Genomic DNA, 14,022 nt, shown 5'->3' on the forward strand with positions numbered 1-14,022 from the left:
TTCCAGAGAAATAAATAGGTGCAGGCAGTTTCACGCTTTTCCGTAAAACCACGGACGCGTGTTGCTCTCCTGCTGGGCAGTGGGCAGCAAAGTGGGGAACTGCGTGTTCCCCCTTTCTCGTCTTCCCCCGGCAGGGTGGAGGGAACACCTTTTTTAAAATAGCAGTGTCTTTCTCCTCATCCACACGTCGTTCATTCTGCATCTTCAAGGTCGTGCTACGCTTAAGATGACTTGCTGCCTTTTCCACTGGTAGGGTTAGCGTTTTTTCTGCTTAACGGTGTTTCCACCAGTTTCTCCAGACACCGGCATGTGGCTCACAGTCTGAGTTTGTCCTCGAGCGATGTCCGCCCCCGCTTGGTGCCGGAGCTGTAGGGTAGGACACTGCAGTCTGACTGTAGCCCTACAGCCCTAACAACGAACCCCTAACGCTGCCATGGGTCCGGGCAGCCTCCCTGTCGTGGCGTGCACATCCTTCCATTGCTCCTGGTGAAAACAGGAGCACGAAAAGAGGTCAAAGGGAGGAAAGAGAAAAATATGTATTCGCAGCAAGCACCCTGTGTCTCCTGTTATCTAAATTCTGTGTGAGCAGTGAGCGCCGGCGGAGCTCCACGCCAGCTCTGAGACCACGGAAAGCAAAATAAACATCTTTGCAGCACGGCCTGATACATGCTCCCTTTAGAGTCGCAGGCACCTCCAATTAATCATCCTGTCTGTGCAGGAAGAGGCTTTGAGGATCAGAGGACGTTGCCAGACCTGATGGAGGGGTGGGCACCGCTCAGCGTTAAGGGTAAAGGGGCTGAGTTCCCAGCCCGAGGGAGCAGGGATGGCCATGCCTTGCCCCTGCCTTCAGGTGGGCTGTGTCTTGTCTGTGCACAGCTTTAATCCTGGTTTTTGGGATGTATTAGTGGTGTGGGGCAGTGCTCGGTGCTGTGCGCACGCTTTCGACTAAAGGGCCTTCCCTTCTCGGTGAGAAAGGATTTCATGATGCACCTCAGCTGGATGGGTCTTGGCAATAAATCCATGAGCTGACCAAGGCAAATGACTTCTTGAAATGTTAATGAGTGAGACGTGGCCGATACCCTAGAGTTTTGGGGTGTCTCTGCACAGCACTCCTGGTCAGCAAAGAGGAGAATTCGCCTGGTCCCCCTTTCAACTGTGCTCATCATTAGGGGTCCTTGTGCCAGCAGTTCATAACCACAGACAATTCTGACTTTTCCTTTAATTGTGTTCATATTGAGGAGGGCAGCATCTTTAAGCATTTTATAGGCTTTAAAAATTGCATGAGTTACACCAAATAAATGAAATAAAATCAGCATAAGGAGAAGGTCTTAGTAATGGAGCAGAGGGGGCTTTTCCCTGAGGACCAGCAGAGTTCCTGGTGCTCCAAAGCTGCTCCAGAGTCCCTGGAGTCCAAAGCCAGAGGCAGCCGTCGCTCCACGGCATTTAAAGTAGAAGAGACAGATCCAGCCCAAAGCGGGGTACGGGTTGCCAGAGGTGAAGAAAACTCAAAGTGGTGCAAGTTTTAAGGAGAAAGCAGGTGGCAGGTACCATGTCTGTGTTTATAAACAAAGGCAAAACCTTTGCTTCCTTGTGCTGCAGGGTCAAGAAAATGCCTTTGTCCAGGATTTTGTCAGTGGTGCCTCGGTGAGGGAGGAGATGCCTCATTTGTTTATCGACACAAAGGAACTAGTTGTGTTTAAAAATAAAAATTTAGGAGTAAATTAATCTGTGGAGACTAGGTCCAGCGTGCAGGGAAACATGCAATGTTTTCAGACCTTATTTTTCTTGAAAACTGAAGAAGATGGCTCTGTAGTGTGTACAAATGCAGAGCTACGTGCCTGAACCAATATGTCAAACTGTCATGTGGGAGATTTGGTGAAAAACATCTTGTCCTAAGGGAATAATTTTAAACACTATATGTAGGTTTGCTGCCTCATAAGAGATCATTACTCAAATCTATTCCCTCTTATGGTAGCTCGGCCTCTGCTTAACGGGCGCAGAGTGAACAGGAGCCTATTAACGCATCCTTTAAGAGCGGTTATCAGATGGTGGAGGGGAAACTGATCTCTGACCAGGGAATATAGTGGTTTTGGCCAAATCCTCTGCTCTGGCCTTAACAAGATGAGTAGCAATGCAGGGGCTTCACGCTCGGCTGGCCATCGAGGGCGGCGGCGGTGGGGCCATGCTGTGCCGGGCGGCCGGACCCTGGGCAGCGCGGGCGGCTGGAGCTTTGTCAGAGCCGGTGAAGAAGTGTAAGGGACGAGCCCTGGGGCAAGGAGCCGTTCCAGGGATCTTCACCTCCTGTTTGTCACTTCAATCTCGCGGGAAGGCTGAAATGTGGAGTGGAACCCATTCCCGACCAGACCCCTGCCAGACTGTGACTGCGCCCTCCCTCCTGCTTGTCTCTGCCTCCCGTTCCTTTTGTTGGCAGTGATTTTGGGAAAAATGCGAGGAATGGCAAACGAGCTGCACCTGAAGAGCAGCATAAACTCCCGGTGCCTCTGTGTAGCATCCACGGTTGCCTTGACTACACACCATCCCTCCCTCAATTAATCTCCTCTCTCTCATGAGACAATGCATGTAACGCGTGGCAGGTGGACTCCTTTTTAATGGGATCAGCTTCCCTAAAAATCGGGGCACATCTGGGTGTGCATAGTGCTCGGCGGGGTCATCACAGCTAAGAGAACGCATTTATTTTTTAAGAAATGCATAAGGAGATGCTACAGGAGGGAAGAAGCTTTATATAGCAGATTAATGTGGGTTAAGGAAAAAGGAGGAGTGAGAAGGAAGGTGGACGGAATGAAAGTGTGTCTTCGGGAGTGAGGAGGGTGTCAGGCTCTAATCTCACTAGAGAGAAATGTGGTTTTCCTGGGCAGCCTGTAATGTGTATATGGAATTTTTTGGTGGAGCAGAACTCCTGGTCCCCTCCCGGTGTCCCAGCTGCGGATGGATGGCTGGGTTCCTGCCTTCCTTAGGATGCTGCCACTTGGGCTGTGCAAACAAACAAACAGAACCTTTTATTTTCTGAAGGCATCAGTGACTTTGCAAAGTAGAGCAGAAGGAAAGAGCAGGTTCCTAAGTGTGCGAGGTCAGAGCAGAGGATGCGGGGCACGGGAGAGTCTTCCACGGGCCCTGCTTTTCTCTCTCTTGGCTTGTTTGGGACTTAAGGATTGAAATGTGCTCATGTGGGTAAAGCCTGTTCAAAAGCGTAACGTGGAGCTTTTAGCCAAAAGCAAACAAAGCAAACTTTAATTTATTTATTTGATTTTTTTTAAAAAAAAAAAAAGCTTTTTTAGTCTTTTGGGATGGGAAGCTGACTGTGTGCGCATCTGCCTCTGTAAAGGAGAGCTGCCCCCTGTTTTTGTCCAAACTGATACAATTCTTACAAATTGCTTTTGTATGTTGTTGTAACTGATGAAAGTTACCAAACTATTCAGGGAATAGGTCAAAATATTTACTGAAAACATACAGTTTAAACTGCAATAAACAAACTTGCTGGAATGTTGGCTGAACACAAACATGTCCCAATGAATGTTGGCAAATGTTTCTTTGCCGTAGCCACCCCGCTCTTCCAGATGTTGTAGCTGGCTCTTGGAAGTGCCTGTGCCCAAGCTGAGCTAATAATATTAATCAAACCTCCTGTTAACTTCCAGGGCACTCAGCGATTATTGCAGGAATTTTCTCTGCTGTGAGCAATTTAGTGCAGTGGGCTGGGACAGACGCTGGTGGGCTTTCATCCTCTTTATCGTCTCCTGAAATACCGAGTGTGGGTTGCTGCCCCGGGCAGGATAATGGTCGGATGGCCCATTGTAATCAAGGTAAAAGGAAGAAATGGTTTCCAGTGCTAGAAATTTAAGCTTGATCCGTACAATAGCTGGCTTTTGGGACCACCACTGATCAGAGCTTTTTGGGGTGAGGGTATCATCACGGTTGAGCCGTTTCCAAACTCCTTTTGGTCTTCAGTCACTTTATTGCTTGGAGTTTCATGCCTTCAATGTGAACATGTTGTGTGCTTGCATACAGCTTTTTATCACTTATCTCTCCTTCAGCATTTGCACCCACTATCCTGCGAACTGGGTGGTTTTACTTCTCCCAGGTTCTGTTGTGTCACGTCCTTCGGTTTGGAGAGGAAGTCTCCACCCAGACCATCTCGAGATCCTGGGTATGGAGCACGGCTCTTCTCACAAGGGTATCGCTTTTATTAATAACACAACTTCCTTGCGGTAGTTGCTAATCGAAGGCAGTTGTGCAACTGAAACATAATTTCTTCGAAAATTCCTTGCCTTCAATTAGGTGTACTTCATGACTGACAGGGATTTAGCTGAAACCTGGCAACTGCGAGGCAGTGACGTGGTGACACCATCTTGCATTACCCAACTAATTTTAACCTGCTGAGTCCCGTCAGTCTCTGCTAACAACACCCCTCAGGACTGCCTGCGCCGCGGGAGGCGGGTGCTGGTTGGAAGGAGGCAGAGAGGCAGCGAGGAAGGCTGGCGAAACACGTCCGCCGGGAGAGCATCACTGGTTTGGACAGGCATCGGGCAGCGTCTCCTGCTTAAGAACATAATTCTCATCAGGTGGATCGGTGCGACTTTAATTTTTTAATACAAAGGTGGTGGGTTTTTTTCAGAAAAGCATCATGGCTTTGCCAAGGCAGAAATGTTGGAAAAAAAGTAAATTGCACTGACTATTTCCCTCCAGATTGGCTTTGAGAACCCTTGCGCCAATGCAAGCCTTACTGCAGGCTCTCCTCCTCTTTTGTTTCGGATTTGAATGCGTCATTTTCTGTGCTCGTTAACAAGAGACCAAGAGAGCTTGAGCTCCCACGCAGTGGTGTGGAGTTAAGCATCACGTGGAGGCTGGCAATCAGTATTAACTTGGCAAACTTAGGGTCAGGTCCTGCTCACCTCCATCACTGGGGTTTTCCTCAAATCCTGCTCATCACCACAGGATCAATTTTGCATTGATTCCTTTACCAGGAGTTTGCTGATGAATTTTATCCACAGGAAACGTTTTAGGAATGATTTACTGATTTAAAAGTAAATAAGCCTAATTTATTCTTTAGATGCTTCTGGCATATGAACTTCCTCGCTGAATCGTTGGCTGAGGACCCGATCCGTTGCGGGTGCCGGTGCAGACATCGCTTCCGGCTCTGATCCCGGCTGGATGCTGGGTCCTGCGCTGGGAATGTGCTGTCTCTACCACTTCTGTGGGTGTCCCCGTCTCCTCAGCCGAGAGGCCGGTCTGCGGGAGCCCGTCAGTAAATGCTCCTTGCAGAGCCACCGCCGAGGTGCCTGGGCCCCTCGTGACAGCAGTTCGGTGCTGGGACTCTTTCCTCTTTCTCTGCGGCAGAGGAAGAAACTGCTGTCACAGGGACTAATCTCAAGGCGCTGGCTTTTCCTGTGCCCAGACCAGCATGTCCTGTACAGTCAGGGAGACCTAAGAATGAAAATATTGGGTACTGTGAGCAGTGTAAGGGATATGAACAAATACAAATGAAAAAAAACCAACAGCATTTCCCTTTCTCAATTCTCTGCAATCCCATTTGAGTTTTAAACATTTTATAAATAAAAAGTTATTCAGGTATATTTACATCTAGGATAGTAAGTTTAAATTGAACACTTTGTTCAGTAGCATTTATTTAGGGAGTCTTTTTTTTTTGCCTTGTGATTTTCCTGAAGTGGAAATACCATAGTGTACGCCGTGCCCCCAGAGTGCTGCCGGTGCCCCAGCTCGGCGGCACCCATGGGTCCCTCCTGTTAAGGGTTGAGGTGGAAATGCTCCCCCAGGGAGGTAAAAACGCTCATTATTCTTCAGAGGGAGCTGCAGAGCATGCGGGGTCTGGGGGGTGATGAGGCTGAGAGGTAGCAGGGAGGAAGAGTAAGAGTTCCCGGGGTTGGAGCCAAGGCAAAGTATGTTAATTGCTAATTCCGCTGAAACCGTGCATTTGGGTATTTCACAGCAAACTCCGCTCTGTGCTTCAGCTCAGAGCCACTTTATTTATCAAAACTGACTAAAAAAACCCAGTGCCCATTACAGGGAGACTGTAATCCACGTTGGAGTTTAGAGGATGTGAGCATCCTTGACCTGCTGATGTTGGATTCGTTGTTGGAGCAGGGAGTGAGGGTGTCCGGCAGAAATGCAGTCCCGGAGCGCGGCCGGGCTGGGCTGAGGTGTGCAACGGAGCTTCCTGTTGGTTTTGCACGTGGTTGCACTAACGCAGGGCACGGCTGAGCGGGCGGCAGCACTGCTCCAGAGCCGCGCTCCTTCTCCTGTCGCTGACAGCATCCTGTCGCCTGGTTCTAATTACTTCCTCTGTATGGTGTTACGATACTCTTTTTGAGCATCTCTGCCGTCCTATAATCAAGCCCTAGAACAATTTTCCAGTTTAAATCAGGGACTTCCAGATTACTTTAAGATTTATTTTTTAATCTCGTCGTGATTGTGTAACAAGCTGTTCAGTTCCAGTTTGTACCCGGTGTAGCGGCCGGTTAAGTGAAACAAATGCAACTTGCTCCATGAAGTGTGGGAAACCCGCGCCACTCGGCTTTGTGGAGCAGGAGAAAGAATGATGTGAGGAAAGGTCTTAAGGAGGTTAAACCATTCACAGCCATTCTCTGGGCTGTTTGGCACGCTCCGGCGTCACCCTCCGTCCTGCACGAGGGTCTATCGGAGAAATCAGGGTCCCTGTGTTATCGAGCGCTGCAGCGGGTCCGCTCTTAGCGCTTGTGCTCTGGGTGAACGGGAACGAAATGGTGGATGGGAGGAAGCACAGGAGGGTGTCAAGATGCTGTCGGCTTTTTTTTTTTTTTTTTTGTCTTGCCTTGCACTGTTCCTCTATTTACTCACCGGTTTTATCTCACACAAAGCCTTCCTTCCAGAGCTGGGGGGGCTATCTGCATCGCCTGGGGCATCCTCCCCAGTGTGTTCCCCAGGGTGTGGTGGCTTTGAGAGGGTTTTCTGAGTTCCTGGGCTGGTTCCTCCTGGGGAGAGGGCAACCAGCCCCATCCTGCACTGGCCACCGGGCTGCCCAGCCCCAGTCAGGGTGGGGAACAGCCGCTGCCTTGCCATTTCCGAGGGTCTTGGGAAGGACCCCGTGCAGGGGCTGTTGAGGACGTGAGGAGTTACAGGGTGAGGGAGGAAGTTTGGGAGGTTTTGTCTTCGGGGTTTGTTTTTTTTTGTCGATTTGACTATGAGCAGTGGAGAAAAGCTAAAAAAGTGATTGATTTCAGCGAGGAAGAAGCTGATGAAGGAAGGATGGCCCTGGATGCACTGGGCAGGGAGAGGGCACGTGCACCAGGGCAAATTTTGAAGATGAGAGAAATATATTTACGTCAGAGAAGATTGCCTGAAAGTATTAAGAATGGAAGGGAGGAAAAATAATGGAGTAACAGTGAGAATGAGTCATGAGTACATGGTAGTATACTTTGGAAGGAATAATTCCAGCTACTCTTTGTGAAATCCAGAGGAAAAAGGCCTGGGACATCATGTAGGATGTTTAACTTAAACTCCTTAATTTCTGTGGTTAACAGAAACTAATAGTGGCTAAAGATAATTCAAAGTCCTAAAGTGAGGGAATTTTAAGAAAAATGTTATCATGGTGCTCCATTCCAAGAGGTGAATGGGGAGACCTGTGCCAGTTGAGACCGACGATGGGAATGACCTGGAGGACTGGGGGCCTTTGGGGCTGGTTTCCTGCTTGGGGGGGTTTCAGCATCGATTCCAAACAGTGGAGGGTGCGTGGGGAGTGAAAACTCCCGATTGTGCTGCAATCCAGGACGCACAGAACCGGTCGTGTCCACATCCCCTGCGCGTGTGAAGGAGAATATTTTCGGTGTTTTTCTGGCAGGGTGAAATACCAGCCGGAGAAGCTCGCTGTGGGGCGGGAGGAGGGAGCTGTACCGGTGACGCCGATGCCACGTCCCCGTGCCGGGGGACACGGCGGGTGCCGGAGCCGGGGCGCGGGCTGGCGGGGCAGAGACACGGGTGCGGAGATGTGGATGGGGTTGCGTGTCAACGGTTCTCCTAACGCTCTCTCTGTGAACCCTTTCCAGCCCACGACCTTCCCCCGAGCAAGACCTCGGCCACGGCGCAGACCGGCAGCCACCTGCAGTGCCTCTCGGTCCACTGCACGGACGACGTGGGCGAGGCGAAGGGCCGGACTGCGGTGCCGACGTGGAGGTCCCTGCACTCGGACATCTCCAACAGATTTGGGACTTTTGTGGCCGCCCTGACTTGAACAAAAAGAAATTATTATTTTTTTTTCCTCTTTTTAATTTCAAAGGGCCGCTACTGCTAGGTGGACTATTTTTCTAGGTTGGTACCTGCTTAGTGGCATATGGACTGGAAAGGGTTAATTTAAAGTAAACCTCAACTTTTTTTTAATCTTCTGCCACAGTATGTTACCAGTGTTAACCCTTCTGCAGTTAGCACACTTTTGCTTAAGATTTTCCTGCTAGACCACTTTTTCCCATTATTCTGTAACCTTGGCATACATTTATAGATGAGGCCTTTTCCTTTTTCATCTCAGCGTATGTCCAAGTCACGTATGTCATAATAAGACAAAGATCCTCCTCCTCCTCTTCTTCCTCATTTGCTTTGTTTTTGTTTTTCTTTTTTTTTTGTTTTGTTTTGTTTTTTTTTCCTCTTGTTTTGCTTTGTTCAGTGCTTATTACAATGGTGATCCTGAAGAACAGCAGTTCAGGAATAAACGCCGGTTAAAGCGAAATGGTCATCATTATAGTATATATTATATTGACACCCAGCTTTTGCCAGTCACATACAAACCAAACAGTTAATGCTCTACTGAATATTCAGGCAACGAGCCTGCCCTTTCCTGAGAAAATGATGTTCTGTAATAACGTTCAGCCTGGTTTGCTCTCCGCCTCCCTCTGCAAGGATGCTGTGTTTACCCTGGTGAAGCCCAGAGACAGAGCTCTGTTAGGCACGGGCTGGTTCAGACACAGCTGGGGAAGGTATAGAAGAGGTGTTTTTCTAAATAAGTCTAACAGGAAGTTTACTTAATAATTAAGAGTCGTTCTCTCCTCCACCGAACAGCCAAGCTCCCTCTCTGTTGCCAGGAGGAGCAGGGGGTGCTCCCCGGTGCGGCCACGGCCTCCTGGTCCCGGTGATGCTCCCACAGTTCCCACTTTGTAACTGCAGAAGGAAAAAAATCCCCCGGAGCCACCATGTGCCTCCTGCATGCGCTGTCCATGCCCATTTTTGCCCATTTTTCACCCATTTTTAGCTGAAGGAAGGTGCTGCGGATGGAAACAGAATGCAGCATCCTGTGCATGTATCCGTGGGGCACCCCTAGCTCCCACCACGGCTGTACTGGTGCAGTGGCAGAGGTAAGGGGACGGCCCGAATGGGGGAATGTGGGGGGCTGTATGCCCACAGTCAGCATTTCTTAAGATGCCTGGGCAGGGAGACCCTCCCGTTAGACCACCACCCCCCCCAAACTTATTTGAGGCCCCATTTTTGCCATGCAGTGAAGAACAGCGTTATTTAGATGCAGACAATAAAAGGAAAACCATACTTTCCTGCTCGTAAGAGATAATACTCATTCGAGGAGAAAGTTGGAAGCAAACCAGATAAAACCACGGCTGACACCATGATCCCACACTCCTGTGGTTTTACATAACCGTCCCATTATTTGTGTATCCTCCGTGTCCGGGGAGGGGGAGCGTCCCGCCCCGCGTGGGCCACCTCGCTTTCCGCTGCTCCCTGGAGCTCCGTGACATCTCTGGAGATGGAGGTTTTTAGCTGTGAAATAAAGGTCGGCCTCTCTAGGGTTATTTATTACTTCTGTCATGAATTCACAAAACGTGTCCCTCCTCAAGGGATGGAGTTTGAAGACTGCTTTGTGTTTTATCTTGGATGATTGTGCTGGGCCTTTGATTATTTTGAAGTAATGTTCTCAGTAGGCACCAACGGAGAGGGAATTCTGCCTAAAATGCCGATGGCACGGGGTGGTGCGAAATCCTCTCTCTCGGTCGTATGTGGCTTCAGAGAGATCCACAGTGTTTGGAAATGTTAGTTGAATGTGCTCTTATTACCCATGCATGGATTGATTTCCTCTTACCGGTCTGGTCAGTGACTTGACTTTGGATAAATTGGGGAGCTTCGAACCTTGATTTTCAATATTGTTTTACTTTGTGTTGAAGCTGGAGCTGCCACGAGGATGAGGATTTCTTTTGCCCATCCTGGAGCAATTGGCTGTGGAGCTGCTTCACGCCTTCTTGGTTTGAAACAAAAAGATGGGATGTTTCCTACCTTCCGTAGGGGGGGTGTGTGTCCTGCCGAGCGCTCGGAGACCTCCCCTGTAATAAAACATCACTGTCCCCAGAAAAATACCTCCTGGTAGAATAATCATTTTCAGCCTCCGCTCGGGAAGCTGCCTCTTCACCTGTGTTTTTTTGAGTTCCAGTTCACCCAAATACGTGTTTAACTTTAAATCCTGTCTAGCAAAGCTCTTGGGGGCTGCTGAGCGATGCCTCGGTGTGTTCTCTCTGCAGCTCCCACCGTTTCCAGCCAGGTGGGTCTGGGAGTAACCCCAGTGAAACACGTGCCTAGACGCAAGGTACCGCGTTCCAGTGCTTGCAGCTGAAAATTTAGGAAGAGTTGGTGGTCTGGTGGCATTCCTGTACCCGAGTGCAGCCCATGGCTTACTTCTTTGTTTTTAGTTTTTCCTGCTGCATTCAAAAGAACAGGTTTTTCAGGCTTCCTGAGGTCAGGGATGCACACCCTGTGCTTCCGGGGAAGAGACCTCTCGGTGAAACGCTGCCCTGAACATTTCAGATGGCTTTTAAAGAGAAATCCTCCTCTAAGCAGAAAGGCAGTGACTCGGTTTTCTCACCCAACCCTTTTTTATCTCTGGTTTGCTCTCTGCAGCTTGTGCTTCTCCCCTGGAGTCCACTGGGGACTGACTTTTCCACTTGCTCCTAAAAATACAAAGTGGAAGCGATTCCTTAAAAACCCATGGAATTCTGACAGTTTTTAAATCCTATGAAATGGAGGGGACGGGCTGTTCTGAAGCTGCCGAGCGCGGGACTGCGGGAACTGGGGCACCGCTGGCTCTGCTCCCACAGCACTGGTATTACTGGGCACGTGGGGTGGATGCGGTGGGAGGATGGGATCTTTAGGTAGTGAGGAGTTAAAATCAGTGATTGACCGTCTTCTGGGCCTTATTGTCCAGGTAGTCTTGGTGAATAATATGGTCACATGCAATCCTTTTGCTATAACCCCCCTAATCCATTCGATCTTGCTTAAATTAAGTGACATTATCAACTGAGCAGAAGGAGAGGATTCAAACTACTCGGGGCAGCTGTGAGTGATGCCGGGACCGACCTGCGTTTTTATGGTTTCTTTGTTTTTTGCCAAAGATGAGAACAGAAACGGTACATACGACTGACCAGGACAAGCATCGCTTTGTGCTCGCAGCCTGGTGTATTTGGTACTGACAGCATACGCAGAAGGCGAGAGCTTTGTCACAAAGCTCGTGTTGGCTGCAGTGATTTCATTTTACTCGTTTTCTCCATTAATTTGATGGTGAATGCACTGATTTTTTAATATTTTTTTTTTTTAACATATCTACAATATCAGCATAGCCCTACATGGTAAGGATTGAAATGATTTAATTTTGTGGACAATAATGCTTCCAAGTGAAGGGTGTTTGAGAGCTGTAGGTAAAAGCCTGTTGTGCCAGAGGTAAGTTGTGCTTTTTTTGTGGAAAGGGAAACTGCATAAACCCAGAATAACTTAATCTCACACCTACTCTTCCTAAAGGGCTTCCAGGCAGGGGGGGGAAAGTACCAAGAAGTCAAAGATGGGTGGTAGGTGTGCCATTAAGATATGCACGAATTTTTCTATGTATTGGGAACGACAGCTAAAAATGTGGCTTTTTGGAGCCTTTTCCCTGCCTCGCCTGGTGTTTTCGGTTCTCCCACGCAGCCCCCCCTGCCCCAGGCGCTGGGTACGGGGGAGCCTGGGCATCACCGACCTCCTGACTCCTTTGGTATTTGTTAAATGAAACTCTGCACTTGGTCTTGAAGGTAAAATGTAGCAGCAAACCGAGCAAAATCTTGCATTTCAATTGGGAGGAGTGATAAAATATCTCTTTGCCAAAAAAAAAGGAAAGAATAGGCCTTATTTATTTAAATTACTCTTGTGAATTTTCTCCAGATCATTTTTTTTTCCTAGTGTTACTAGTTCTCTGCTATTCTGTTCTTCAGTGAGAGAGGGGTTAGGGTCATTTTTATTTAGTTACGGTGACTCTCATCAAACGGGGAAGGATTTTGTTGTGTGGTTAAGGGTGGAAGGGAATGAGCGTCGAAATTATGTCATCTGGGTCATTTAGGGACCGGTTGCGGATATTTTCTGTCTCCGTGGTCATTCCGGGGCTGCCTTCCCTTCCCACACCAAGCTCCCAGTCACCACCAGTAAGGCAAAACGGTCCCACCTTTGGTAAGGAGGGAGAGGAGAGCACGGGGTCAGCGAAACGCACCGTGGGCGGGGGACGGGGGGGAAACGCAGACAGGAACAAAAACTGGTAAATTTTGATTATTTTTGTTAAGCTGCAGTGTAAGGTTTTCTCAACTACTAGATTCACAGCTGTTCAATGGATGGTGTATAAGAGCATAACCCATTTTTATAGAATTGTTTCTCCTTTATTGCTTAAGGCTAATGGAGGAAATAGTCTAATTTTGTCTTAGAAATTCTCTATTAAAATTGTTGGTTTGAGTCCATCCGCTCATAGATTCTGACTGATGAAACTGCAGGCTGTGATTTCCAGCAGTTATAACTTTATCACTATTCACTACCCGAGAATATTACAGCTTTAAAACAGCCTTAAGCAAAAGGATGTTATTTCTTTGTACTAAATTTGGTTCATGGAAAAGAAAAAAAAAAAAAAAAAAAAAAAAAAGAAAAAATTCAAAACACTGGTAATCCGTACTGCATAGCAAACTCTTCTGAAAAATGTTATTGCACATGTAAAATATGAAAACTTGACTCTGCTGTGTGTTAGGCAATCCTGTAATCTTTTTTTTCTTTTTTTTTTTTTTTTTTTTTTTTTTTTTTTTTGATTCTTGTTAAATTCATTTCTTAAATGCTTGGTTGGAAGACTGTGACAATAGCTCATGAAATTGAGTGTTATTTTTCTTTTTTTGTTTGTTTTTTTTTTGTTTGTTTTTTTTAAATATGTAAAGTGCAGTCTTCTGTATTCATGCATATTGTACATATCTGTATATGTTTTACTGAGCAACTAAATAACAATAAATATGATGTTAATGGTGGCTATTGTATATTTCATACCAGCTTTGTGGTGTGCCATTTTTGTGGCAAGTCCCTTTTCCCATAAGATGTGAAGAAATGAAGCGTCGTTCTTCATATACAGGTAAACCCTGAGCCTTGTGATGATCAGGACAAATTTTGCCATTTTTCTGGGGAAATCCTCCCTAACAACCGGCTTCCCCGGCTCAACGAGGAAAGGTAAACCTTCCCAGGAGCCGCTGGATTTTGAGGAGGCTCCTCCCTGGGTCCAGAGGATCCCTGGTAGGAGAGAAGGTTATTGTAAGCCGAGGTGCTGGATCCTCCACAGCACTTCTTCTGGCAAGATTTTTGAGCTGAAATCTGCATAAATGGTAAACAGGCTAGAGCTATTGCAGAGATTCCCGAAAATCCCTTCATCTCTGTTTTTCAAATTTCAAACTCTTCATCCTTTCCCATTCCTGCGAGTTTTCCAAGGAGTCCTTCAGGAGAAATGTCGTCGGGTGTTTTCCAAAGGAAAGAAAAAAAAAGCTCAATAGCCCAGGCAATGTTCAAACACGTCGTTTTTTGACCTGAAGGAGCACCCTTCCGTATCTGTCGTGCTCGCAGGACGCACTGGCTTCACTTGTCGTCTGGAAAGGTTGGTGGCCCCTGGTGATGCTGGCACGGTGCTTACCCCCAACCCTTGCCTTCGTGTTCACTGCTCCACGCTCAGGGGCTCCTTCCTGGTCCGTGTCAGCGTTAAGCAGGGAT

General features: G+C 47.8%; 1 protein-coding gene across 1 annotated transcript in view; it reads left to right on the forward strand.

Annotated features, from left to right (window-relative positions):
- The window catches only part of MN1 (MN1 proto-oncogene, transcriptional regulator), a 41,082-nt gene extending 27,793 nt beyond the window's left edge, over positions 1-13,289 (forward strand). The window contains exon 2 of the mRNA XM_074159474.1: positions 8,055-13,289. Coding sequence (XP_074015575.1) covers positions 8,055-8,239 — 185 coding nt within the window. The 3' untranslated portion in view covers positions 8,240-13,289. The remainder of the gene's footprint in view (positions 1-8,054) is intronic.
- The last annotated feature ends 733 nt before the right edge of the window (positions 13,290-14,022 follow it).

This window comes from Numenius arquata, chromosome 16 (genome assembly GCF_964106895.1).
Source record: "Numenius arquata chromosome 16, bNumArq3.hap1.1, whole genome shotgun sequence".
In the NCBI taxonomy this organism is placed as follows: domain Eukaryota; kingdom Metazoa; phylum Chordata; class Aves; order Charadriiformes; family Scolopacidae; genus Numenius; species Numenius arquata.